The following is a 26,940-nucleotide window of genomic DNA, read 5'->3' as shown; positions in this document are numbered from 1 at the left end:
GTCATTTTCCTTAATGCAGCTATGGGTGTCGTTTTCCTTCGCTTAGTGGCACTCTACAGTTTCGTATTTCGCGTAGCGTTATAATTTTAAAGAAAAAGAATTTCCCCTGCGTTCCTCACTGGTTATACTGCCTATTTAAAAAAGACCTGTTCAAAGAATCTTTAATTCCCTTTATTTTGTGCATGATTGATGAGTATCATATGGGTTTTAGAATATACAGCTTTGCCTTACTCCAGATGTGCACCTTTCAAAAAACCGCTAGCTCCAGTTGGTCATTTTCACTTCCTAAATTTCAGAGGTAAATTGTATTAAAAGTTAGCCGATAACTTTTTTACATTGTATATATTTGTTAATTCATTCGTTGTCGTTTCAGAAGCTGGTATTGTCTAGTCTGGACAAATTCATTTTCCCTATTTTAATCGCTGCTACGGATAGTGTACTTTAGATTAATTTAGTCTGAATTTTTAGTAGAAGAAAGCAGTCTTTTTAATTAGCAGTAAGCTTAGATCATGTACAATTTCCAAAAGTACAATATCCAAAGAAATGTCAGCCACATTACATTTAAGTAGCATAGAGGTATGCCAACATTCTGTCCACTATGCATATTTTAAATGCAGGCAACTTCACCTTACATAAGTTACTCTCTCAAAAGTACACAATGACTGGTGAGCTCCCCCTTAAGGACATAAGTTTATCTTTTTTTTGCACTTTATAAATTATTATCTTTGTGGTTCCTTTGTAAAAGACATTTATGCTTTGGTTTAAAGTGGTCACAAGTAAAACTGCCTAAAATTGTTAAAGCTAGTCTTTGATTAAATGTGATACCTTTCTTCGCATAAGAACGTTGTGTTACGGCATGCTAGATTGCAGAAAGTCAGAATGGGATCTGATTTGTAGAATTCGTATTGTAGAGTATATGCCGAATACATCATCTAGGTCAGCTATTTTGAAACTTGTGTAAGAAGCATCGTACTGTGCTTTCACAGATAACTTCACGAAACAGCAATAGATAAAGCGATATAATACGAGAGTTGATAGAGATTATTCTCCCTCGCATATATAAGTCCTGCTAACACATATTCGTGCTCGACGTTACGAAAAAATGTGTTGAACGTAGCATTCGAATTACCCTCACTTAGTTTAAAGAATGTAACGAGATATACGTGTGCATCGTCACCATTAGAACGCGCATCCGTGATCACACTAGGGGATACATCTACAACTTGAAAGGGCAATATTTTAAGTTTGCCATCAGATTTCCATAAGGGACGATATTCTGTATATTTACCCATCTTCGCTAGGTGTGTCACAAGCACGATCAGAGAATTTATTTCTACGGTCAATGTTTTAACTTTTTATCACACTTTCCTTTCCATTCCTAACATTCAAACAATTAGAGATTAGTAGGCAAAACTTTGTACAGTTTCTATGTCATCATTAAAATGAGAGTCCTTGGCCTCAAGGTCATGGGTCAGTACTACAGGTGTCAGTCAAATTTTCCCTTTTAGATTTATAGTTTGAGCTCTATCTAAGGTAAAATAAATGAATCCTGGTAGATTTTTATATTCTTACTAGAATATATGTTACATTCCATCTTTTGTCTATTGTATCCGCGTGAAGCTCACAGTTATATATTTTCAAGGCTGGTTGTTCTTATTTGCTCAATATCTTAAAAACTGTTTGAGGCACATTGATAAACGATATGTACAGTTATGCTGCTTGATTTGATACGCACCCTCTGATATTTAGTCAATGTTATATCGCCTAGATCAATATCTTTGGTCATTTTCTCACGTTTCTACTCTTTTACTCTAATGTTTCTTGGGACAAAACCTTGAACTGTTTACTTACCATATTTCATCAGTAACAACAAATTACCAATACAAATTTATCAGTCAGATTTCATGATTACTTTTGGTGACGTCACCACGGTTGTGGTTACGGTTATTTTAATCCGATATTTATTTTTCTACAATGTTTGTCCTAAATTTATTGTGGAAAATTTCGCTAACCAATATAGTTAATTGTATTGCTTTTATTTATGAGGAATAAAGAAAAGGAAACTTTCTGTTCTACATGTAAATTAAGACATAAAGGCGTTTTCGTTTGAAACTGTTTAATTCATCAATTTTCACTATCAGTTTTCAATCGTCCTCTGCTTATTTAGCACCAACACATTGAAGCACAGTTTTATACGGAACAATTGTGTTCTTATCTACTTCATCGTCCAGAAATGTTTGAAACAGGTTTCCAACGCCTTTTTTAAAGTGTGTTTCTGTCAGTCTCATATACGACACGACAGTCCAAGAGCACATACATGGAGTCATCGCCATCGAAATGCTTTGCGTTCATATTCCTGCACATTACATTTCCCTAATAGCTTCTCGTGGATCGGTGGTTCTTTTCGGGGTTTTCCCGGGTTCTTCCTCCACCATTAATACTGGCCGACATGTATAGCCTATCGTGTGCTGAAAAATGGCATTAAACCTTACAATAACAACAACAACTACATTTCCCTAATACTCTGATGACATGACGCGTCACCTCCAAGTCCCAAACATCTACTTGGATGTTGTCTCTGGCTGGAATTAATTTCATTTGAACAAGACAAGAGTCAAGATGTCAACAATGTAGGTTTAATGTAGTGTGACAATTTTATCTTCAAATAGGTTTATGCAAAAATGCCCTTTTTCAGAAAATTACGATCTTTACCTATTTTCTTTGTTTTCCTTTCAGGTATAGAGTTCTTTCTCATGCCGAGTAATAAGGGAAAAAGCGTTATATTTGAAAATTAAACGTGTATGAGGTAAGCATTTATTTTAGATTACTAATTTTCAAAATTTGGGTGAGTTATCAATGTAAACGATATAAACTAATCAAAATTAAAGTTTGGAGTGGGGAGACACTGATCATTTTGCAATATTGTTTAGTAACTACGCAAACCCACGTTTATAATTGAATGGTTTCCAAATTGTGATATAAATACATGTCGAGTTCAGGTGTTGTTCAGCTCTCTCGAACCCAGAAGTGCATATTGTTTCGATTAATCATAATTTCGAGCTGATTTATATGTATGTATGTATGTATGTATGTATTGTTACACTCACACGGGTATTTACTTGACCGAGCGGTTGTCAAACCCTGGCGCGATTCTCTCTAGAAGTCATAAGTTTCCCCGACTTTCCAAAGACTTCCATACAACCTCAGTTGTAAATCAGAAAGCCCGACGTGTCCATTCTATACCTAAATTTTCCTCTAATTAATGCAAGACCACAGATAAACCAAACTGCCAACTATCTATCAACCGTACATCTGCTTGTTTTGGCTTCATTATGTTTCCGTACCACCAACCGTTCACGCCTTAGAACATATATGAGTACTCCCTCACAATGGGAACTATTTCAACTCCGCCACCTTAGGCCAGTCAATGTATGCTTTCCAGGCACATTTCACCGATATAACTGCACCATATTCGCCCACATGGCGACATCAATGGTGTCTGTCAAGTCCCTTTTTATTTATTCCCATGTGTAATTTACCGGTTTAATACCGTAAGTACTGTGCTTGTAGTCACGCTACCAATGTATACCACTAGATTTTAATATGTACTATTTTACTACAGGGACATTCATTCGGTTTTGGTCGGAATTCACTACTAGTGAACCGAGACATCATGGTCACACCGTGACGTTTGCTCCTATTAATTAGCTCATTAGTTCGGGCCAGGAATATTTCCATGGCGCCGAATTCCAATAATCAAACAAGTAATCACACAAATCTAAGAATTGCTTTAAACGGGGCACTACAACCAAGTGCACATACTCTAAATTTACTACAGTATGTATGTATGTATATCAAAGGGCTTTAATATTCACTTTTAGTACCCTCATTCTCCTGATGTTATATTTCTTAACAACTACCGACATTTATTTGCATGTTATCCACTGTCGTTGTACTGTCTTTAAACATGTTGTTATCGCTGGCATTGCACCTGCTTTCGGCAATAACATTAATACATTCTGTACTTAATGTATTTAATGCACTCGTTTCTGTGGTGTTCAACTGTTGCATTTTTTTTTTTTTTTTTTTTTTTTTTTTTGTTTGTTTTAAATGTTAATATTGGCATTGTAATGATTATACGTGTATTGTGTCACTGTCAATGTATTGTCTGTGTACCAGTCTGCTGAATTACGAAAATCGTTTGTTAAGTCATGGCGGAATGATAGTTTGTACGGAACTATTGTTTTTTGTACTTTAATTAGACAACATACATTAAATTAAATTTGTTGCATTTGTTATTTCGTACAGCTTTGTACCATTTCATACCGTTTTAAACAATTTGCCTAATCATACTGTCTCGTCTTATTCTCCTTTCCAGCCGTTTTCGTGCCGGAACGTTTGCCTTCCCTACCGTGTCCAATAATGGAAAAGACGTTACAAGCACTGCACCTTTTGTTTGTTGCAAAATGCAAGTACGATACTTTCTTCGAATACAGTTGAGTTTATGCCAAATATTTTTAAAATATTGAAAATGACGCCAATTCGCTCCAAAAATTTCTGAGATGAGCAGCTTCCAAGTGTGATTTATTCGATAAAAGATGCCGGTAACTAGGTATTCGTAATTACAAATTGCACGTATTAAAACACGAACACCAACCAAACAGCTTCAGAATATGCAGAAAAATATACAAAGTGAAGAAAGGATTATGATACGTACCTCAACTATACAAAGGCTATTATCTGACACGTTAAGCCAATAAACTAATACAGAAAGATTATCATTTTCAAATCAAACCTACGTAATTCATTAAAAAATTATAATTTCCAAGTTAAATATTAACAATCTAGAACGTCATTTATATATCTGCTCTGAAATAGTGAGCCAATGTGTAAAACAATATTAATCGTAAAATATAATTTGATCTTAATTTAAAAAATATTATTTTGCTGCTAGCAATAATATATAACTGGGCATTTAAAGAATGAAGTATTTTAATGCTTTAAAGGACGAAATCAAATATATTCAATTTTTTTCCAATTTAAGAAACTTAACGTTTCTTACCGAAAGTCTTGGCCGTTTCCAAAATCCCAGGCGGACGCGTGGCAGACGACTTTTCTGTCGTCAGGTTTTTCTAACATCGAGTACTTCCAGAAGCTCTCGGGCATCCGAGATAAGTTTAGTGACAGGAAAAAATCTTCAGCTGTTCTGAACATTTGGTCCACTGTATAATTCTACAAGAAATGATAAAATTTCAAATGAAGATAAACATGAATGCAAAAGTCTGTATAACGTTTCTTTAAATTTTAAATATATGTGATGTGATGTGACTTTGATTTTTAACGTAGCTTTAACAATTTTTCAGTCACATCGCTACGATGTCTGCAGTGTGGCAGTTTATAGTGACGTCTAGCACTGGGGCATCATGCCGCAGACATGTAGCATGATGTCCCACCCAGTCACATTATCCTGACACCGGGCCGACCAGTCCTAACACTAACCTCTTAATGCTGAGCGCCAAACGAGGCAGCTGTTAGCATCATTTTTGTAAGTCTTTGGTATGACTCGGCCGGGGATAGAACCCATGACCTCCAGTATCCATGGCGGACGCTCTAACCACTAGGCCACCGGAGGTGTGTAATTTTAAATATATATAAAATAAAAATAAAAAGTTTTTAAAAAATAGAGCAATGTGGATGTCATATTGTAGACCAGCCACATGTTTAGCTGTGTTGTGCAGGTATTTAAAAGAGTTAACTATATCCCATCATTTCTAGGTTTTCTGACCCTGAGTGCATGCTATCAAGAAAAGCACCCTTGAATAAATGTTATTCCGAAAAGTCCATTTTCATATAGTCACAATAACCTTGACACTTGACTTTTCACCTTTATACCAAAGTACAAGAAACACAGAGAGTTTGTTGTCATTCGACGGTGGTGAACTCTCGAGTTATTGTGTAGAAGCCATTTGTTTTTCTTTCAGTTACAGTGACCATGACCATTGACCTTTTACTTCAGAATCAACGAAGTTATTTTTTCCATCAAATGCAAACCAGCAACAGTTGGTGGACACCTTGAGTTACATGCGAAAATCCTTAGTCATAGATACCTTAAACATTTACCTACAGACTGCAAACACAACGTGTTTCTTCCTTATCTCACATGCACGCTATTAACACTATTTGGTAGTTGTAATTAGTAGAAAATTATTTCCATTGTCTGGAAACTAAATTGGTAACGGATGGACAGAAGGAATGACAGAGAGAAAACATTATAAAATAATACGTTCCGCCTTAAGGCTGGAGTATGAAATATACGGGAAAAACTGAAACCCTCGATGATGAGAAGATGGGATGGGATGATGATGATGAAACTCTAAATAATGGAAAGTGAAAGTTTTTATTCGAATATCATAAATATAATTATCAAAACTAAAATCAAGACAGACCTTGTGAAAATATTTAAATGTTTGGCGGTTACAATGAGGTTTCTTGTCAGTAATAATTATACCACACACACACACACATACACACACACACATATATCACATATGTATATATATATATATATATATATATATATATATATATATATATATATATATATATATATATATATATATATATATATATATATATATATATAGGTAGAGCTGAAAAAAAGAAGAACTAGCAATGGTAGTTGTGCGATGTACAGAGTACCCAGCGAAAAGGCTCGAATGTCGTCCTTCTTAATAGTTAAAATGCCCACCTTTGCCTTTAGTGCCGGCGTGACGTCAACGCTGACATTGCTTTTGTAAGGTTTGACAAGTTCATAGATGTTATTCCATGTTTGGCTCCACATATTACCTGCAATAATTTCAAACGTAAGCTAATTAAATGATTTGATTAGAAAAGACACCCGCTAAATTGGCAATATATGATCAAATTCGACCAGTTTTTATGAAATATATTAACTGATAGTTCTAACATATATTCCTCACCACCTGTACATAGACCAGAGGTAATAAATTAACACTCTTCATCAAGACAATTAGCATGGTGACTCATTTGTGATATTAAACTCAAATTAGATCCACTATATGTCAATTCAATGAAAACTTCACACTTCGAACCTGTTCTAGAAGATATACATACCTCTTCTGATTCATCTGCATACAATTCATAACGCTTTTAAAATTAGCCTTGTTGAAATATTAATTTTAAAAACTTCCTCTTTTTTTACAAAATAAGGTACTTTCAAATAAAGTATTAAAACGGCAGAAAATAAGTCAGTTGATCTCGTGTTGGAATACTACAATTTTCAATTGAACCTTGCAGAAGCTGCCACTATAAAAAGTGAAATTGACAACCTTCGGGTGTCGTATTCTCTAAACCTTTTCAGCACAAATCTCAAGCATAATTTCAATGAGGCAAAATCCGGTGTGACACTTTGAAGTAAAATTAGGAGTAGTGAATAGGGCCACCCTAGGGACAATGGGAATTAGCATTACAGACCCCCCCCCCCCCCGGGCCACTCTGGGGACTATGTAAATTTAACATGGAGAAAATTGCTGGGCCACTCTAGGGACAAGGGGAATTGGCATTACATGGGAATAGAGTTTGGGCTTGTCTAGGGACAATGGAAATTTAACATGGAGTAAAAAAAACTACTTTAGGGACCAGGGGAATTGAACAGGGGATTTGTTTTTTTTTTTTTTTTTTTTTTAAAATAAAAAAAAAAATTTTCAAAAAAAAGGGGTAGGCAATTGAAAAGTCATTCTCTTTTCGAGAAATATGGGTGGCCCTGAAAAGGGCCTTTGGGTTTATGTTAATGTATCCATTAACATAAAGGGCACCGCATTGGTCTTCTTCTTGTCCTTAGGCTGCGTTTCACTGTTGGCCTGTAAATCAGCACTCTTTTGAGGCATCCTTGTCTTTCTACGTAGATCCTACGTATCCACAGACTGGTGTCTGACTTGTCGACGACGGTCCACTTGGACCGGACATACATGAGCATGTCCGTCCTAAACATCATGGAAGACATAAGGGTGGATGATTCGACCGTGGTCCACATCTTGAAGCGACGAGAACAGGTGAATCAATGCAGTGAACTGCGTTTATTTATAGGTAGAGGAAGGATTGAAACGGATTGAGTTCATTCACCAATCCAAACACGCGTTACAAAATTCAGTCAGCCCGCATCCAATCCGAAGAGAGCAGTCTGTGACGTCACGTAGTCTATATAGATTCGCTAGCGCTTATGTGCAGTCAATCTATGCGACAGTGACTCAACATGACGGAAACTCAGAAAACGACCCATTGGGGTGCACCAGCAGGGGAGACTGCCCAAGGGAACCCGGACTTACTTTCAGAAGAGGTACATTGGGATTTTGTGGATTTTCTTACCTCGCAAGAATTTGTTCCGGAACCTTCGTTACCTTCTTCATTACCGCAAGTGGAGAATTTTAGACAGAGACAGAAAGAAGAATTGGAGAAATTTATACAACGACAAAAGGAAGCGGAACAAGCTTTTCTCCTACAGCTGCAGCAAGAAGAAGAAGAGGTAAGAAAAAAACAACAGCAACAACAGCAAGAAGAAGTAGCAGCAAAGAAACAAGAGGGTGAAAATCAAACGGTCACGGTACTGTTGGACATTTTAGCGGAGTTAAGAAGTCTGAAACAAATGTATCAGACTTCTTTATTACGACCGAAGAGAATACGACCTTCCCGAGCTAAACACGTCAACCCTGTGACTAAGCCTGTCGTACCACCCTTACTTATTTCAACCCAATCATCATCATCATCAACATTACGCAGTCCAGAAGTAGGCCTTGCCCGTGGCAAAGGCTTAAGGCAGTTAAAGTTGATTGCTTAAACTCACCCCCTACACCAAAAAAAGGCTCTTTTCAGGGCCACCCACGTCTCTCGAAAAGAAATACAATTTCAATTGCCAATAACTCAAAAAAAAACAAAAAAAAACAACCATTTTTTACCCCTATAGTACGTTTATATGAGTGCGTGAGTGTACGTTCTTATCTTAAAATCAAAACTCAAAGACACTTACCTTATATCATTAATTTATTCTTTTATCCTTAGTTACAATCCAATTCACAATTCACAACAGAACACTGTAATAAAAAGTTCATAGACTTCTTCTTTCTCCTTGTTTAGTCTCTCTTGTTTTTGAATTTCTTCACCGTCACAGGCTTTTCCTCTTCTTCCTCCTCACTTTCTTCCCTTCTTCTTTTCTTCTCCTGTTTCTTTTTCTTCACCTGTCTGCTTTCTTCCTCTGAAGAATCCCTCTCTTCCTCTGAAGAATCCCTCTCTTCTTCTGAAGAATTCCTCTTTTCTTCTGACTCCTCTTGTTTCTTTTTTGGGCAATCTGGAGATCAATGTCCTTTTTCTTGACAATAATAACAGGTATCTTTACTTTTGTCTTTTTTAGCCCCTGTTTTTGTTCTTTTTTGACGGTCTGGACACTCTGAAGACCAATGCCATTTCTTTTCTGACAGATATGGCAAGTATCTTGACTTTTATCTCGAAAGGAAGGAGAGTAGTCCGTGGGCTGGTCTGAAGAGAATTTTCTAATGACCTCTCGCAAAGCTCTGACGAAACGTTCGATTTGGCTAGTCTCTTCCATCGTTGTGCTCAGCTTGAGAGTGAAATGAATAGTGAAAGGACAAGACACACACCCTTTTATATACGCTGGTCTGCCATGACTATAAATTAGTCTATGGTGATTAAGCTTGAGTCATTTTGACGTTTTTCACTCAAGATGAAACGATCCTATTCATTTGAGAAGAGAGAAGAAAAAAGTAAGAGGCAGAAACGTGATCTATCGCCTCGTACCAGGGCTGAAATCTTGGCACAAATTCATGCCAGTGATTTTGAAGAGGACATGAGTGAACCAGAATCCAAACCCTCTAAACCAACTTCACCACCCTTAGTCAACCCTGAAAAATACTATTCCATTCGAGAGACGGAAAAGCGCTCCTCTAGAAAATTTAGAACCACGGCTTACATATACACAGTGAAGTTTAAAGATTTCAAGGCTGAAGTGCCGTTAGAGAAAGCAGAAGTGTTTATCACCGGGGTGTGGGATTCTTTGCTCACTGCACTCAAGCGACAATGTCAACCCAAAGAAGACGATCGCTTGAGACTTTCCATACAACACGACGGTTTGAAATCCCCTGTTTGGATCGAGTTTAGCACCCCTGCAGAATTGACTGCTTCCAAAGTCATGGACAAGATTCAACACGTACAACAATCTAATGATCAGTTTGACATCACCGATGGTAAAGCCACACTGGACATGACCCACGTCTCTCCTCCTCAAGGGACTGGACGCAGAAAGATGTTATTGGTGGACGACCTTCGCAACACCAAAACAAGTCTCGTCCGAATTAACAACCCTCAAGACCAGATGTGTTTAGCCCGTGCCATCGTGGTGGGACGAACCTATGCCAACAAGAACGACACGGTAGAATGGAAAAGAACCTGGGAGAACATTCGAAAATCGAACCGAACCAAACAACGAAACGAAGCAGAACTCCTGTTGCAACAAGCCGGCCTGTCCAAAGACACACCCTGTGGCATTCCTGAGATGCAAAAATTGCAAGATGCCCTAGCTCCACGATACACCTTGAAAGTGCACCCTCAAGAAGTGCGCGGACCTCTGTTGTTTCGAGGCCAAGATTTTAAGGACGGAAAATACATTCATGTTTATTATCACGATGACCATTTCGATACTATTACCAGTATCACTGCATTCCTGGGATACAGATATTACTGTGAGAAATGTGACCGTGGTTATAATAATCGAGAGCAACACAAACATTGTGGAATGAAATGCCCAGGATGTTTGGCCTCTTCACCCTGTCTGAGCGAAGGACCAGTGCCTTGTTCAACTTGTCTGCGCACGTTTGTCAGCCCTACCTGTTACCAGCAACATCTGAAGACGCAAGGTTCACAGCAGAAATGTGCTTGTCAACTCCTGAGATTGTGCCCTACGTGTGGACAAGGCATATGTACCAATGCTGCCAAGGCACACGTATGTCGAGGAAAGAAAAAATGTCACATTTGTCACCACATCGTGGACTTGGAACACCAATGCTACGTGCAAAAATACCAACCCTCACCAGAGAAAGAGGACGGTCACAAGAAGACAGGCAATTTCATCTTTTTCGATTTCGAATGCATGCAAGAGACCGGCAGTCGCATTCCTAATTTCTGCGTGGCTCATCGAGCGTGCGAGAAGTGCATTCAAGAACCTATCTTCAGTCATTGCCCTCTCTGCAGCAAGATTCCTGGAGGACGTGAAAAAATCTTTCGGGGACCGAACACGTTAGCCGATTTTGCCAAATGGGTTTTAGACCCCATCGACAAGACGTGGAGCCAAGAGGACATCGAACGTTACGGAGATTGTCATCGTCATGCCACGGTGATGGCTGACAATTTCTCCGGATACGATGGACAGTTTCTTTTGAGATACTATACGGAACAAGGCACCGAGCGTCCTAAAGTGACTTTGAACGGAGCCAAAATCATTTTCATGCAAGTGGGACAAGTACAGTTTAAAGATTCGATGAGCTATTTGGCCATGCCTTTGAGTCGAATGCCTAAAACGTTTGGAATGACAGAAATGGCTAAAGGGTACTTTCCACACTTTTTCAATACGGAAGCCAATCAACACGTCGTTCTACCCCATTTGCAATCGGGAGAGGATGGAAACTTTAAAGTTTACCCACTCACCACATCGTCAGTCGGCCCTTGGAAAAAGTCTATCAAATCGTGTACCAGAAGCGAGTTCGACTTCCCAATCATTTCACCTTACCGTATGGACACGTTGGTATAAAACATTGGTTGTAAGAGGATAGTCACCCGCTAGAAGGATGACTTCGCCACAGCAAGAATCGAGTGAGAAACCCGATGAGAACTCCAAGTTCAAACCCTACCATTTTCCAGTCTTCTTACCTGATTATTGTGATTGTGCCCGTCGATTGGACACGTTTCAGAAATGGCCTACGGATAGGGAAGGCTTGCCTTCTTCGCATGTTTTAGCTACAACAGGATTTGTCTACTTGGGACCTGAGTCAGGATTGGGATACGAGGTACAGTGTTTCGCTTGCGGACTGAAGTTACGAATGGATCTATGTATCTATAAAGATTCAGCTATTCTGGAGCATACTCGATGGCCTCCGCACTGCCCTTACCTTTCTATGGCCTTTCCACCCATCACACTACGGTACAATGTTGACGGTACCTTAGAGACGGTACCTTCCAGAACAAGACATAAAAAACATAAGAAAGGAAAGATGTACAAGCTTGAGACTGCATTGCGACTAGTATAAAAAGGGGCTATGGTCAAGATCGATAGTTCATTGGGACTACCAAGACCGAGCGAACAAGATGAATACTTTCAGAGAAACACAGAGCAAGTTGTTTAGAAAGGCACAATTCAAGTGTGAGGCTTCGGAAGTGGAATGCGATTGTGAGCCTTGCGATGGGTACGATGCTGTACGTTGTGACCTTAGCGATGCCGTAAAGCATCATGGGAACTTTGTTCTCACGACCCCTATCATGGAAAGTGATGCTGTGCGTGTCAAACCTGAGGGATGCGAAAGTGATGCCGCTCGTCCTCTTGGACATTTTACTGGGTTTCGTTTTAAAGGGGGATGTTCACCTTCACGTCTACCCCCCTACGGATGTCATCCAGCCCTGAGCAAACTCCTGCCCATGTCACCCAACCCTCATCGAAACGAACCTGTGAAAGACGAATATTCGTTTCCTGTGCGTTTGTCGGAATACTGCGACTTTGAAAATCGTCTTCAATCGTTCAAAGGAAAATGGCCTAAGTATCTGGGAGGACCGACCCTCGAAGAATTAGCCAGAGCCGGATTTTTCTACTTGGGCGAAGGAGATAAAGTCAAATGCTTCAGTTGCGGTGTGTCACTTCACCACTGGGAACCGCAAGATTCGGCCTACGTAGAACATGCTCGATGGTCACCGAATTGTCATTACTTACCCTTAGTGGGACCGAGACATTGAAGTAACTTACCATAATCTGTTCATGGATACTTTACAAGAGAACATTCGTGCTTTGCCTGTGGAGTTGAGAGAACACATTTACCGAGAGCTGGTCAAAATACAAGTGAAACGTAAAGAACAATTGCATCCGTTACGTCACCGGTGTTTGAACCACTGGTACCTGAAGGCTATACAAGGACTGATTCAATTGAAAGTGTTCCATTGGACAGACATTGATCAACGATCCCCTAGTTTTAAAAAGGATTGGTTTGTTATGGACGATTCTATCTACTACATCATTGTAAACGTACTGCATCGAATTCCAGAGGAAGAGTTAACGAATTACCAACATCTTGAACACAATGTCAACTTAGTGAAAGAGGAAACTTCTGAACGAATTGTAATGTGTAGATTAGTGACTAAACGATTTAAATTCGACACTGAAGTAAAACCATGTTTGTGCAAAGAGTACATTTCTTGTGTCAGACCAAAGAGGATTTAGTATGACCTATTCATGGATACTTTGCTAGAGAACATTCGTGCCTTGCCTGTGGAGTTGAGAGAACGCATTTACCGAGAACTGATCAAAATACAAGTGAAACGCAAACGCAAAGTTATTCAACCGTTTTTAAATTATGCTCTGTTCCAAAGTATAAGAAGACTGATTATGAGTGGATATTACATCAGGCACAAAGGTAAACGAGGCTATTGGCCACCACCCAAGGATTCCAAAAACAGTGTATATACTTATGGATACTTTACAAGAGAACATTTTGGGCTTGCCTGTGGAGTTGAGAGAAAGGATTTACCGAGAGCTGGTCAAAATACAAGTGAAACGTAAAGAACAATTGCATCCGTTACGTCACCAGATCTTTAACCACTGGTCCCTGAATGGTATAAGAGGACTGATTCGTCAGAAATTTTTTCAGTGGTCAGACCTTGTTGAACACTTTCAGTTTGCGAATGATGATGAACTAGACGTTCGTAATTTTGGTTACTTCGAGATTCACTTACTGCAACGTATTGAGGAAGACGAGTTAAAGGATTACCAACATTTGTTACATGGAATCTGCTTAGAGAAAGACGAAACATCTAGACAAACTCTGACGTTTCAGTTACAGTATGTAACATTTAAATTCCCTACTGGAGAACGAACATGTTTAGTTAGAAATTACCTTTATTGCTTCCGAAACAAAGAGACTATAAAATCAAGTTGCCATGCCACGGATTATGTCACATATTATTGAACAGATTCCGTGGAAGGAACTCAATGACCATATTCAAACCGTGGATCATTACCATCGATTATTGCAAGAACTGTATCCATTCAATTTGGGACGACAAGTGGTGTGTGGCTTAGTGACTTGTTTTCTGGGATTTCGTTTACCAGCCGATTCCTTGTGGACTCTTTACGATCAGTACTTACCACCTCAATGGCCTTAAATGGTCACGAAAAACTCCTTTTACTCAAAGCCTTGCGTTTTCATCTGGATACTTCTCGACCTCAACAGGAAAAAAAGATTCGTCAACTTTTAGCTACCCAAGACGTGTATGACGATGTATGTGTAGCTTGTGACTTACATCCCCATTGGACAGATGTCCGTGCCTGGAAAGAATGGGGTTTTGAGGCTTGGACCCAAGAAGTGGCCCAGTATGCACGAGAGTTGTTCAAGGAAAAAAGTTACTTTTCAACCCGTGTTAGTGACGGTGCCAGAAGAACCCGTCACCCAGGACAGGACAGTCGTGGACAGGCCTGAAAGACCCTTTCGGGAGGACACTTGTGTGACCTTACCCCCTACTATAGAACTGGTTAGAACATTACCCAAAACATGTTGTTGTACAGACACTTGTGTTTATTCCACGTTAATGGTTATCATGTGCCTTTTATCCTTGTACTTAAGCCTTTGGCTTTTATGTATTTTTGTCTTTCGTATTCATGTTTGAAAAAAAAAACATTCAATAAACGTGTTCTGAAAAAAGTATATAAACTCTTGTCTTGTTTGTTTTCGTGTCACAAGTGACATTTCTCACACTATGGCTACCTCTGCTGTCTCTGCTCCCTCTTCCTCTACTGTCAAAGTCATCGACGAACACTTAGATCGTGCCAGTTGGGAGGCTTTGTATCTTCGACATCCCTTTAACATGCTCATTGCTGGACCTAGCGGTTCAGGCAAAACCGAATTCGTCAAACGTTTGATCGAACATAAACATCATTTGATCGATCGGCCACCTCAGCGAATCGTGTGGTGTTACAAAGAGTGGCAATCGGCGTACAGCCTCTTGCAAGAAAGTCAAGGCGATTCCATCGTGTTTGTGGAAGGCATTCCTAAAGAAGACGACGGTATCGTCTCTGACTCTCGTCAAACCCATTTGGTCATTTTTGACGACATGTTAGGAGAAGACGAAGAAGAAATTAAACTGTGGTTCACGCGCAAAGGGCATCACCGTAATGCCAGTGTCGTTTACATCACCCAAAATTTGTTTCAACAAAGTAAAGCCCATCGCACCATCAGTCTCAATGCGCATTACGTGGTCTTGTTTAAAAGCCCTTGAGATAAATCGCAAGTGCAAGTCTTAGCCAAACAGTTAGGAACGCCTTGGCTGACTCAGGCGTACGACGATGCCACTCAAACGCAACACGCCTATTTACTCGTCGATTTGAAACCTACGACCCCCGATGATTTGCGATTTCGTACCCAATTGTTTCACCACTGGTGTCAAGACGGAGGGCCTGTCCTGTACACGTCTCCGTCCTCGACTTAATTTCACTTCACATAAAAAAATCTATAAAAACCTCTGACCCTTTTTCGTCTGTCTCACACAGTGTGAACATGACGTCCCTTCAGTCGCATCTTCCCGTCAAATTGATTCGTGCCTTGTATGGCATCAGTGGAGAAAAAAATCCACAAATACGAGCTCGTGTCTTAGAAGCCAGTCTCAAAGAAGTCTTACGATGGTTCACGGTGACGGCACGTCAAATACTCCAAGGAATCATTCAGATTCCTCATCAAACCAAGCGCTTTTTCGACCGAAACAAAGTCGCTTTGGTCCAACTGGCCGATCCCCGCATCGACACTCAAACCAAAAAACAAATCATTTTGAAACCTGGAGGGAGCGGTACTCTAGGAGGGGTCATCATTCGCTCTCTCTTAAGATGGGATCCTAATGCCCCCAAAGTTATACCCAAGAAAAAAGTCCAACGAAGCCCCAAGAAGAAAAAGAAAAAGACCAGGTCCCCAAGGAGAACTTCTCCTCTGACCAGACACCACCCCGGAAAAAGAAAAGAAGCCCCCAGAAAAAGAAACAGAGAAAAAGTCCCCAGAAAAAGAAAAGTCCACAAAAGAAAACTAATCGCAAGAGAGGTACTTCGGCCAGGACGCAACTTTACACTCGCAAACCACGACCTGCCACGGCAGTGACTGCGTCTCCGGCATCCTCACGTTCATCCACTTCTCCGTTGATGACACCAAGAACTGAAGAGTACTTGGAGACGTTGATTACACCAAGAACTTCTCCGTTGATGACCCCAAAAAGAACTTCCCCAGTGGCAGGACCCTCCAATTTAGCGGCAGTGGCTGCTGCTCACAAAGTACCTTCTCCCAAAATCAAAGTTCAAGATAGATCGGGCATGTTACAAAGTTTACTGGATTTGTCCAAGCAAGGACTGGCTCGATTTAGTCCGTTGCGTACCCCTGCACGACGTGTCATGCCTGTCCTCAAATTGATACGACGTAAAGACAATCAGTGGCGACGCGTTCCAGTATAAAAAGACCTGTGACCAAGTCGGGGGTATCAGTGTTTTTTTGGTGCTCCTGAAGACTCAAAGATGTCACCCTCCAGAAAACCCCAAGGAAAGAAAAGGAAAGGACTACCACCACGTTTAGTCAAACATGGGGACATGTTATCTATCCTGTCCAAAGCTTCTCCACCTCTACGAAAAAAACTCATTCAATCGGCCTCCAAAGAGGTCATCAATACCGTGTGCGAATGTTGTTTGAACGTCTTGAAAGGCACGATCCCTTTGTCCAAACACCAGAAACAATGCTTAAGCAAACATCGTCACGTTCTTCGCCAAATGGTTCAAAAGAAAATTCCCATTCGTCAAAAAAAGAAGATGTTGGTCCAACGTGGAGGCATTTTACCCCTCTTGTTAGGCCCCATACTGAAAGGAGTCCTGGGAACCATGTTGGGAGGACTGGTGGGAGCAAGATAAAAAGGCCTTCGGAAGTCCCAAGATCTCAGAATCGACCCCTGACAACCCCATGGGAGGACGAAAACTAGCTTTAGTACCTTACAAACGATGGATGGAATACCATCGGTGGCAAGAACAACGTACCCCGCATTTACCTCCCAATCCCAATTTGAGCGAGATGTCCCAGTTACAACACGAATTGCAGTCTTTGATGGATCGCCAAGATTTGTCCGAAACAGAAAAATCGCAAAAGTACGGTCAACTCTTGCAACGACTGCAACTCTTTCACCAGAAAGCTTTAGACGAAACAGCTCTACCCACTCTGAAAGATTTTAAGACCTTGATGAAAAGTCCAGCACCATCATCATTACCACCACCACCACCACCACCACTACTACCATCCCCAGGGGTCACCAGAGATGCTACCCCACGAAGACCTGAGGAAGAAGAGACGCGAGAAGTGTTTCAAACACCGTCAGCAGCTCCCATTTCGAGTAAGATTGCAGCATCGTTGTTGACACCGTCCCCCACACCCCAACGAGAGGAAATGAAAGCTTGGGTTAAAAAGATGATGTCCACTCCTCCTTCGACAGAAGTGAAAAAGAAAGAAGGGAAACCAGAAGTGAAAAAAGAAAAGAAAACCAAAGCCATTCCATTGCCACCTCCACCACCACTACCTTCGACTTCTACTCCCGTAGCCCATCGCACACGTAAATCCATTTCCAAACCACCCTTTCGTCCCACCCAAAGTAGCATCACCGAAGAGTGGGTGACTTATGAACACACAAAAAAAATGGAAAAAGTCTTAGCCAGTATTAACTACGATCCCTCCCATCCTGCAGGTTACGCAGGAGTTCAAAAATTGTATCGTGCTGCCAAAACTCGACTGAAAAGTCTCCGTTTACCTCAAGTGCAACGATGGTTACAAGAACAAGCTACCTACACTTTGCATAAACCCATTCGACGCAAGTTTGCCAGAAGTGGCACCCGAGTTGAAGGCATCGATCATCAATGGCAAGCCGATTGAGCCGATGTCTCTCATTTGGCCAGCTACAATCGTGGCTACAAATATTTGTTTTGTGTCATCGACGTCTTTTCCAAATTTGCCTGGGTCGTGCCCTTGACTTCCAAATCGAGCAGCGAGTTAGTGCTAGCCCTGCAACGGGTGTTGAAACAAAGCGGTCGTCACCCTCTTCGATGGCAAACGGACAAAGGCACCGAATTTCTGAACCAAGCTTTCCAAAAAGAATTAAAGAAACGTGACATTCATTTTTTTACCACCGAGAATCCTGAAACCAAAGCCAGCATCGTGGAACGTTTTCAACGCACTTTGAAAGAACGCATGTGGAAATATTTTACGCATCACCACACTCTGAAGTACATCGACATCTTACCGCACCTGGTGCAAGCGTACAACCAATCTTACCATCGAAGCATCGGACGTGCCCCGCAGGACGTGACTCCCGAGAACGAAGTGCTGGTGTTTGAGCGTCTGTTTGGTACGTCCCCGACGAGGGCTGTCCCCAAGAAAAGTGGAGAGTTGACCGTAGGAGATTGGGTGCGCATTGGCAAAACCAAACGCACTTTCGACAAAGGTTACTTACCTAACTGGACGACCGAATTGTTTCTTGTCACTGGACGAGTCCATGGCCGTCATCCTGCCGTCTATAAATTGGAAGACATGAACGGAGAAGTGCTCAAAGGAACGTTTTATTTGCCCGAGTTACAACGTGTCACCAAAAAAGAAGACGACGTGTACGACATCGAAAGCATTCTCGAACGCAGAACCCGTAAAGTGGGCAAACGACGTGTCAAAGAAGTCAAAGTACGTTGGAAAGGATATCCACCCAGTTTTGATTCTTGGATCGACGCTTCGCAAGTCATCGACTATAAAAAGAAGTGACCATCATGCCCTTTCACACAGACGCAGCTACGTCGACCACTCCTCCTTCACCCAGTTCTTCTGTGCAAGATTTACAAAAACAACCCTTGTGGGTGTGGTGTGGAGAACGTGTGCCTAAAACGCAAATCGTCTTTTTCTGCCAAATCTTCGTGGCGTATTGTGTCATCGGGGCAGCCATTGCCAATTTGAGTTTGCAACAAGGAGACAAACAATTGTGGACCATTTTATTGAGCAGTTGCATCGGTTACCTGCTTCCCAATCCCTCCCTGAAATTCTCCTCGACCGGTAACCACGGGAACCTTGTGTCCAGTGCCAGTGTCAGTCACCACTCCAACAACAACCACAATCAGAACCCCATTTTGGGCGGAGACACGCCTCTGACGTTCACTAACCCCTCGGACAGCCACAAAACTCTGGAATTATGAGTCACCAAAACCAATTTTACTTAACCTTACCCAGTGACAGTTCCATGGAGGTATTTCCCAACAACACGTTGTGCTGTTACACGGCCAAATTACCTCAGGCCATCCCCTTAGATCACGAAGCCCATTGGGAAGTGGCTTTAGTGGAAATGATTCACCCGACCCAAGTCATCAATGTCCTTCCCAATCAAAATTTTTTTCATGTGGAAGTTTATGACGAGCAAATGCAACAGTGGTTGGATACCCATAGCAAATATGACAAGAAAACCCCTGGCACAAAAAATCAAAAGTACACCACCTATCACTTGTTCATTCCTCCAGGCTATTATTTTAGTGGTCAACATTTGGTCAACACCATAGCCACCAGGTTTAATGGCGTGTTTCAGAGAGCTTTGGAGAGTGTCAACAAAAGTGTCACCCTGGAATACCACAAAACAGCTCGTCGCTTCCTGATAAAATTTCCTGAGGGGGGTAAAACCCTGTCTTTCTTATTTTGTCCTGAATTGTTTGACATGTTGGGCGGAGACATGAACATGAGAACGACCATAATGAACAAAAGCGAATTACCCATCATTTATGACAACGAGACTTTTAGCAAGTTATTTCGTACCCCAGTAGAACTGAATCAAGGACTGAATTTGATGTTCGTGTATTCCGATGTGGTGGAGTACAACGTGGTGGGACACACCTCCGTGCCGTTACCGCGTGTCATTCCTTTCAAAGTGGATTCTGCCACGAACGCTGACGAGGAAGGTGGAAACACTTACCACGTCCACCGCGAATTTGTCCATCCTCACTATTTGCCAGTCAGCAAGTCGTATTTGGACACGGTCAACATTACCATAAAAGGAGATTTGGGACAAAATATTTCATTCACCAAAGGAAAAGTCACGGTGAAACTCCATTTTCGAAAACGGTTCTCTCACGACTCGTAAGTCATGTATCCAGTGTACCGAGGGGTTGCACGACAGCGAGGACACGGTTTAGGAGATATGTTAAAATCGGCCTTTCGTTCGGTGGCCCCAGTGTTGAAACCGATGGTGACACGCGGATTGCACGCCTTGAAAGATGCGGCACTGACGCAAGGCAAAGAATTTCTCCAAAATGTCATCATCGACAAACAAAACCCTAAAGAAGCCTTCATGAGGGCAGGCTAAAATGTCTTGCTACAAACGGGCAAAGACATTTTAGGCCGACGAGACACACCTATAAATGCCCTGCACGCTACCGAGTCAGGCATTCAGCAAGGACAAGGCAGAAAGAGACGACGAAGAAAACACCCTTTCACCAGACTTCAAGCTAGAAAGGCCAAGAAAAGAAGAACCGTTCGAGACTTAGACGTTTTCGATTATTGCGAAAGAGACAAAAAATGATGCACCGAGAGTCTTGCGCTTGTTCCAAGACGGAACTGGATCTGTTTGCCATGCCCCCCACCATGATGACGATGCAAGAATCCCAGTGGGTGGAATTTCACCCGGTCTCCTCACTGACCGATTCCGCTCCCATCGAGTTTGAAATCAAAGGACAGCCCGAAGATTACATCGATCTGAATAGCAGTTACCTATACTTAAAAGTGAAAGTGATCGAACCACCCAACGCTGACCTAGCCGATGATGATGTAGTAGCTCCCGTCAGCAATTTCATGCATTCCTTGTTTAGCGAGGTAGACTTGTACTTGAATAACAAACTGGTCAGCAGCAGCATGGATACTTACCCTTACCGAGCCTACCTGGAAAATCTCTTGACGTACGGAAAAGAAACCAAGAACACTCATCTGGACGCTTGCGTGGTATGGAAACCTGAACAAGTGAATAGGTTCAACAACATTACAGTTGCTGGGGATGCTCAAAATTTATCGGGATTTGTAGAACGACGAAAGAAAATTGCTGGAAGTCGTAGTTTAGAACTGATGGATCGCTTGCATCTAGACATGTGGTTACAAGAAAAGTATTTGCTGAACGGGGTGGATATCCGCTTGAGACTGAATCGCAGCAGTACCGCTTTCCATTTGATGGCTGCTCGTGATGCCACTTACAAAACCAAAATCGAAGAAGCCAGACTATACGTGCGTCGCGTAGAAGTGTTACCTAAAGTGGGAAACGACGTCAGTCAGACGTTGAGCAGAACGACCGCCAAGTATCCGATACGAAGAGTGGAAGTGAAAACGTTCACCATTCCTGCTGAACAGCGATCCATGATCGAAGATCATCTATTCCAAGGACAGTTACCCAAACGTTTGATTGTTGGTATCGTCAAGAATTCAGCCTTCAACGGAGCCTACAACGAAAATCCTTTTGAGTTTCAACATTACAATGTGTCCAAGATCGAGGTCAGTCGTGAAGGCAAGACCTTGTGTACCCGAGCTTTCGAGCCTAACTTTGGTGCCGCGAAGAATTATTTGAGATCGTACTTGTCCCTGTACGAAGCTACCGGACAGTTAGGAACCAACACCAGTCACGGCATTACGTACGACGATTATGCAGGAGGCTACGCTTTGTGGGCTTTCGATTTCACTCCAGACCAAGGCAGCGACGAGGGACATTTCCACCCTATAAAATCTGGCCAGATTCGTGTGGAAATTCAGTTTGCGAATGCACTACACGCAGAGAACACAGTGAACGTCATCCTGTATGCCGAATTCGATAATACGATAGAAATCAACAGTTTGAGAGAAGTCATCCTAGATTACTAGAAACCATGGAAGACTGTTATCCCTCTTTACCTAGTGGAGAAACTTTGAAGACGAAATGTGAGAAACCTGTGGAAGAAGAATCCCAAGACAAAGACGAAGAAGATATCATGATGAAGTCAAGATGGCCGGAACAAGAAGCCCATTTAGTCTGCTGTTTTGCCAAACACTTGGTAGAAAAAATGACGGAATTGATCAAGAAAAATTGCTATGGATGTCAAAACGATCATCCCAGTCAAATTCAACACGACAAATGCCTGATGTTGAGCCAAGAAGAAAAATTGGACGAGTACCTGGACGAAGCTTGGAGTCTCATCTCGGACGAAGACGTGTGGCACCAGTGGTAAAAGACTTGCGTGAACATTCTTGTCCACCATTAACCACTCAAGAGATCCATCGTATCGAAGCTCTCCTGAATCAGAGTGAGGAGACGAAACGAAGAAACGGTTATTTGTCAGACATTTTCAAGCAAAAAAGTCAGATCGAATTGACGACTTATTATTACCTGTGAAGAAGAAGAAGAAGAAAAAAACCACACAAAACATGGATACCTGGGAACTTTATTACCTTTTGAACCACAGTTCGTATACGGCTTCTTGGAATCCTGTCGTCTGTGCTAAAGATGAACTTCCTCATCGCAAACCTAAAGACCATCAAGCTTACGTGATCAACACGGACGACAGTCATCTCCCAGGAACCCACTGGGTAGCCGTCTACTTTCCTCAAGAAGGATGTGTGGAATATTTCGATTCGTACGGATTGCCTCCTTTGGAAGACGATATTATTGACTTTATGAGAAGAAATTCTCAAACCACCCGATTCAATAATGTGAAATTACAAGGCACAGATTCCTTGGTGTGTGGACAATATTGTGTGTATTTTCTGCATCATCGCAGCCTGGGCTATTCCTTAGAACATTTAGTGACTCATTTTGATCCTCGTTCTTCTTCTAGAAACGATGTGAAAGTAGATCGATGGTTTTGTGACCATTATGCTTATTTTTTGTCTCAAGCTAGGAAACGTAGTGTTCATCAATGGCCTAATGATTTCCAACAGTGGAAATCACAATTTCATTCACAACGTTGTCAGCCCTGTTTAAAGTAGACTGTAAATTGAGAAAAAAATGTTTGATGTTATCATGTTGGATTATTGTTAAAAATGTTAGAAATGTTGTTGTTTAGTGTTAAGTGATTTTTGAATAAAAAATGTTGTGTTTTGAAAAAAATGCCTTTGTCTTTTGTTTAGCTATAAGAATGTTGGATTGATGCTCTTTAACTTCTCTCTATCCCTCTCATGACACTCATTGAACGTTGCGACTCGAAAACAGTGGAGGGATGTTTTCCTTCACGTCCGCGCTTTGACTTTAAGAACCAGGGTTGTTTCCAGTCTAACCATCCATTGTCGACTCATCCTCCTACGAAGATGTGCTCCAAACTAGCTAAGCTCAACGAAGCCTACGTGAATTTGCATAGGGTCAGATACAGTCTGATACCGAAGCCAGAAGAGATAGAGAATGTGAGAATGCTAAAAGTTACTGAAGACCTGATAGAAGAGCTCTTCAGAGAAGAAGTGAACAGGGAGAAAGAAGAATGGACAGAGAAGTACAGACTTCAGAGACAGCAACAACAGCAGCAACAGCAACAACAACAACAACAACAACAGCAACCTGAAGCTGACAGCGGCTTTGTCGATTGTCGTATCGACACCAAAGAGTTCTTCTTCTCTTTCCGAAGAAGCAGACCTATCGCCAGAAAGTCTATCCTCAGAGGACATCGCATTCTTAGAAACTAAAAAAAGATTGCCATAGCAAACAAAAAAACAAAAAAACAGCCCTTTTCAGGGCTACCCCAATACTCTAGAAAAGAAATAACCATCAATTTGCCAATGTGTGTAGGTAGAGTAGTGTGAATATAAACACTAACTCTTTTTTAATAGTGTGAGGGTATGTGTTTGTGTATAAGATTGTGTGTTTGTAAGTGCTCACGTACGTTGGTGTGAATAGTAGATTAAAATAATGTCTTTTTTTGGTGTTTGAGGTGTGGGGAGAGTAGATCTAAGGTTAGATTACTTTGCGTATGTGGATAGTCTATTGAAGTGATTAATGAAATTTTTTTACAATAGGAATGGGTAGCATAAAAAGTGAGTGAGTGTTTCTTTTAGGTCCGCGCGTTGTTTGGTCATGATCTAGGTAAGATCAATTTTATGTTTTTTAGGGGGATGTTTTCCTTCACGTCCGCGCTTTCAGTATAAAGTGAAACTCGTTCGGCAGTCCAGCTACCCTTGTTGATTGATCAACACCAAGAATGAACACCAGAATTGTGAAACTGTTAGAACTCAAGATGCACCTGGAATATGCCAGGCGCATAGTAAATGAACTATCCGCGGAAGCCATAGTAGAAGAGGCAAGAATAAAGAAGGAAGAGGAGGAGAGAAGAGAGAGGGAAGAGGAGGAAAAGAAAATAGGAGAGAGGATGACTTACAAGATACCAGAGACAGAGGATTGGGGTGCTGAAGCCAATCATCCCGCCTCTGCACTCCCAAGAAGAAAGGTGAAAGGAGACTGGGGAAGAAGATGCGTGTGTGGCGCCAGGCCAGGAAGGTGCCATCATTAGATAGGTGCATCTGGAGTTCAAAAAAAAACCAACAGCCCTTTTCAGGGCTACCCAATACTCTAGAAAAGAAATAACTATAGATTTGCCAATGTGTGTGTGTGTGTGTGTGTGTGTGTGTGTGTGTGTGTAGGTAGAGTAGTGTGAATATAAACACTGACTCTTTTTTATAGTGAGGGTATGTGTTTGTGTGTTTGTGTTTGTAAGAGCTCAGGTATGTTTGTGTGAATAGTAGATAATGGGTTTCTTTATTGTTTCTTAGCGTATGTGGAGAGTATAGTTTGGGTTTTATTATATGAAATGAGAAAGTAAGGGGATGTTTTCCTTCACGTCCGCGCGTTGTTTGGTCATGATCTAGGTAAGATCAATTTTATGTTTTTAGGGGATGTTTTCCATCACGTCCGCGCTTTTCGTATAAGAACCCACAGTATTCGTCGTTCAAACCATTCTACAAAGAAGATGGCTTCGAACCAACTTGACAAAATGCAAAAATTACAAGACGTTTTAGACAATTTAGGAATGATGGAGCAGATGTTTGTGAGACTCAATGGAGACCACTATTCCTATAGTCCCCATCGTGTAAAGATGGAAATTAATAACGTAAGAAAAGTAAAGGACATAATAAGTGGTGTGATGAAAGAGATAAAGGAGGAGAAGGAGGATGAAGAGGAAAGGATAAGAATACGAAAATGGAATGAAAAAATTGAAAAAGAAGAAGAAAATGAGAAGAGGAAGAAAGAAGAGGAGGAGAAGAAAGAAGAGGAGAAAAAAAAGAAGAGAAAGAGTGTAGGAGAGAAAATAAGAAGTTGGTTGAGAAAAAGAAGAAATTAGAAGCAGAAGAAGAAAAACCAAAGGCCCTTTTCAGGGCCACCCATATTTCTCGAAAAGAGAATGACTTTTCAATTGCCTACCCCTTTTTTTAAAAAAAATTTTTTTTTATTTTAAAAAAAAAAAAAAAACAAACAAAAAATCCCCTGTTCAATTCCCCTTGTCCCTAAAGTAGTTTTTTTTACTCCATGTTAAATTTTCATTGTCCCTAGACAAGCCCAAACTCTATTCCCATGTAATGCTAATTCCCCTTGTCCCTAGAGTGGCCCAGCAATTTTCTCCATGTTAAATTTACATAGTCCCCAGAGTGGCCCGGGGGGCGGGTCTGTAATGCTAATTCCCATTGTCCCTAGGGTGGCCCTATTCACTACTATTAGGTCAGTGAATTTTAGTAATCTAGAAGACAGACTTGGATAAGGAACATCTTAGAGGATCTTGAAGTATAATTTTATTCCAGTACATGTAATACTCTGTCAAGTTTTTGTAATCTGAGCTTGGGTTTTGTGTTCAAACTGTTTCGAGAATACACTGTTAGGTGGACCTCAACGTGCAACAGTTGAGTACAGAATCTCGCATATGCAGAAAAATCCTCATTGATGACTGATCTCAACCAATGATAAGCACAATAAATTTACTATTTTTCACGAGGTATCAAGTTTTGTGGTATTTACAATGAATTGAAGACCCAACGAACAAAATGATCCTTGGAAACAATCGGACCCCTTCCTCATTCCACGAATTGGGGGCCCTGAGTGGCCGAGTGGTCTAAAGCACTCACCGTTACGGATCACTACCATCTCGCCTCTGTCTGCGTGGGTTCGAGTCTCGGGTTCGACCTATGTGGGTATGTGAGAAAGCTTGCCAGTAGCTTTTCGTGGACCGGTGGTTCTTTCTGGGGTTTTCCTGGGTTCTTCCTCCACCATTAATACTGGCCGCTATGTATAGCCTATCTTGTGCTGAAAAATGGCGTTAAACCCTACAACAACATCAACATCAACATCAACATTCCATGAATTTTAAGTGCCATAGAAAATGTTATATTTCGAAAATAGACACTCATAAAAAAAATGAATTCACAGATAACCGAGAAATCTGAATTGATGCATATTGTCTATTGCTACTCAATGAACATTATCGGGAAACAAGGTCAGTTTTGATGACGGTATTTGAGTAAAATGAGGAAAAACACAATAGGCAACCCTAACTGTACTGCGAGCAGTCGTATATTTCGGCTTGAAACGATGACACTCGCTTGTCAATTGTGGGATTTATTACGAGATGAAATGGTACGA

General features: G+C 41.1%; 1 protein-coding gene across 1 annotated transcript in view; it reads right to left on the bottom strand.

Annotated features, from left to right (window-relative positions):
* LOC149772882 (angiotensin-converting enzyme-like) overlaps positions 1-26,940 on the bottom strand; it is a 122,809-nt gene that overhangs the window by 65,858 nt on the left and 30,011 nt on the right. Inside the window, exons 6-7 of the mRNA XM_089947174.1 lie at positions 6,749-6,846; positions 5,063-5,232 (exon numbers count right to left, since the gene is read on the bottom strand). Coding sequence (XP_089803300.1) covers positions 5,063-5,232; positions 6,749-6,846 — 268 coding nt within the window. The remainder of the gene's footprint in view (positions 1-5,062; positions 5,233-6,748; positions 6,847-26,940) is intronic.

Source organism: Sinohyriopsis cumingii, unplaced genomic scaffold (genome assembly GCF_028554795.1).
Source record: "Sinohyriopsis cumingii isolate HCF-2022 unplaced genomic scaffold, ASM2855479v2 utg001050l, whole genome shotgun sequence".
NCBI lineage: Eukaryota > Metazoa > Mollusca > Bivalvia > Unionida > Unionidae > Sinohyriopsis > Sinohyriopsis cumingii.
Note: the sequence above shows the minus strand (reverse complement) of the source record. Positions and strands in the feature narration are given on the sequence as shown.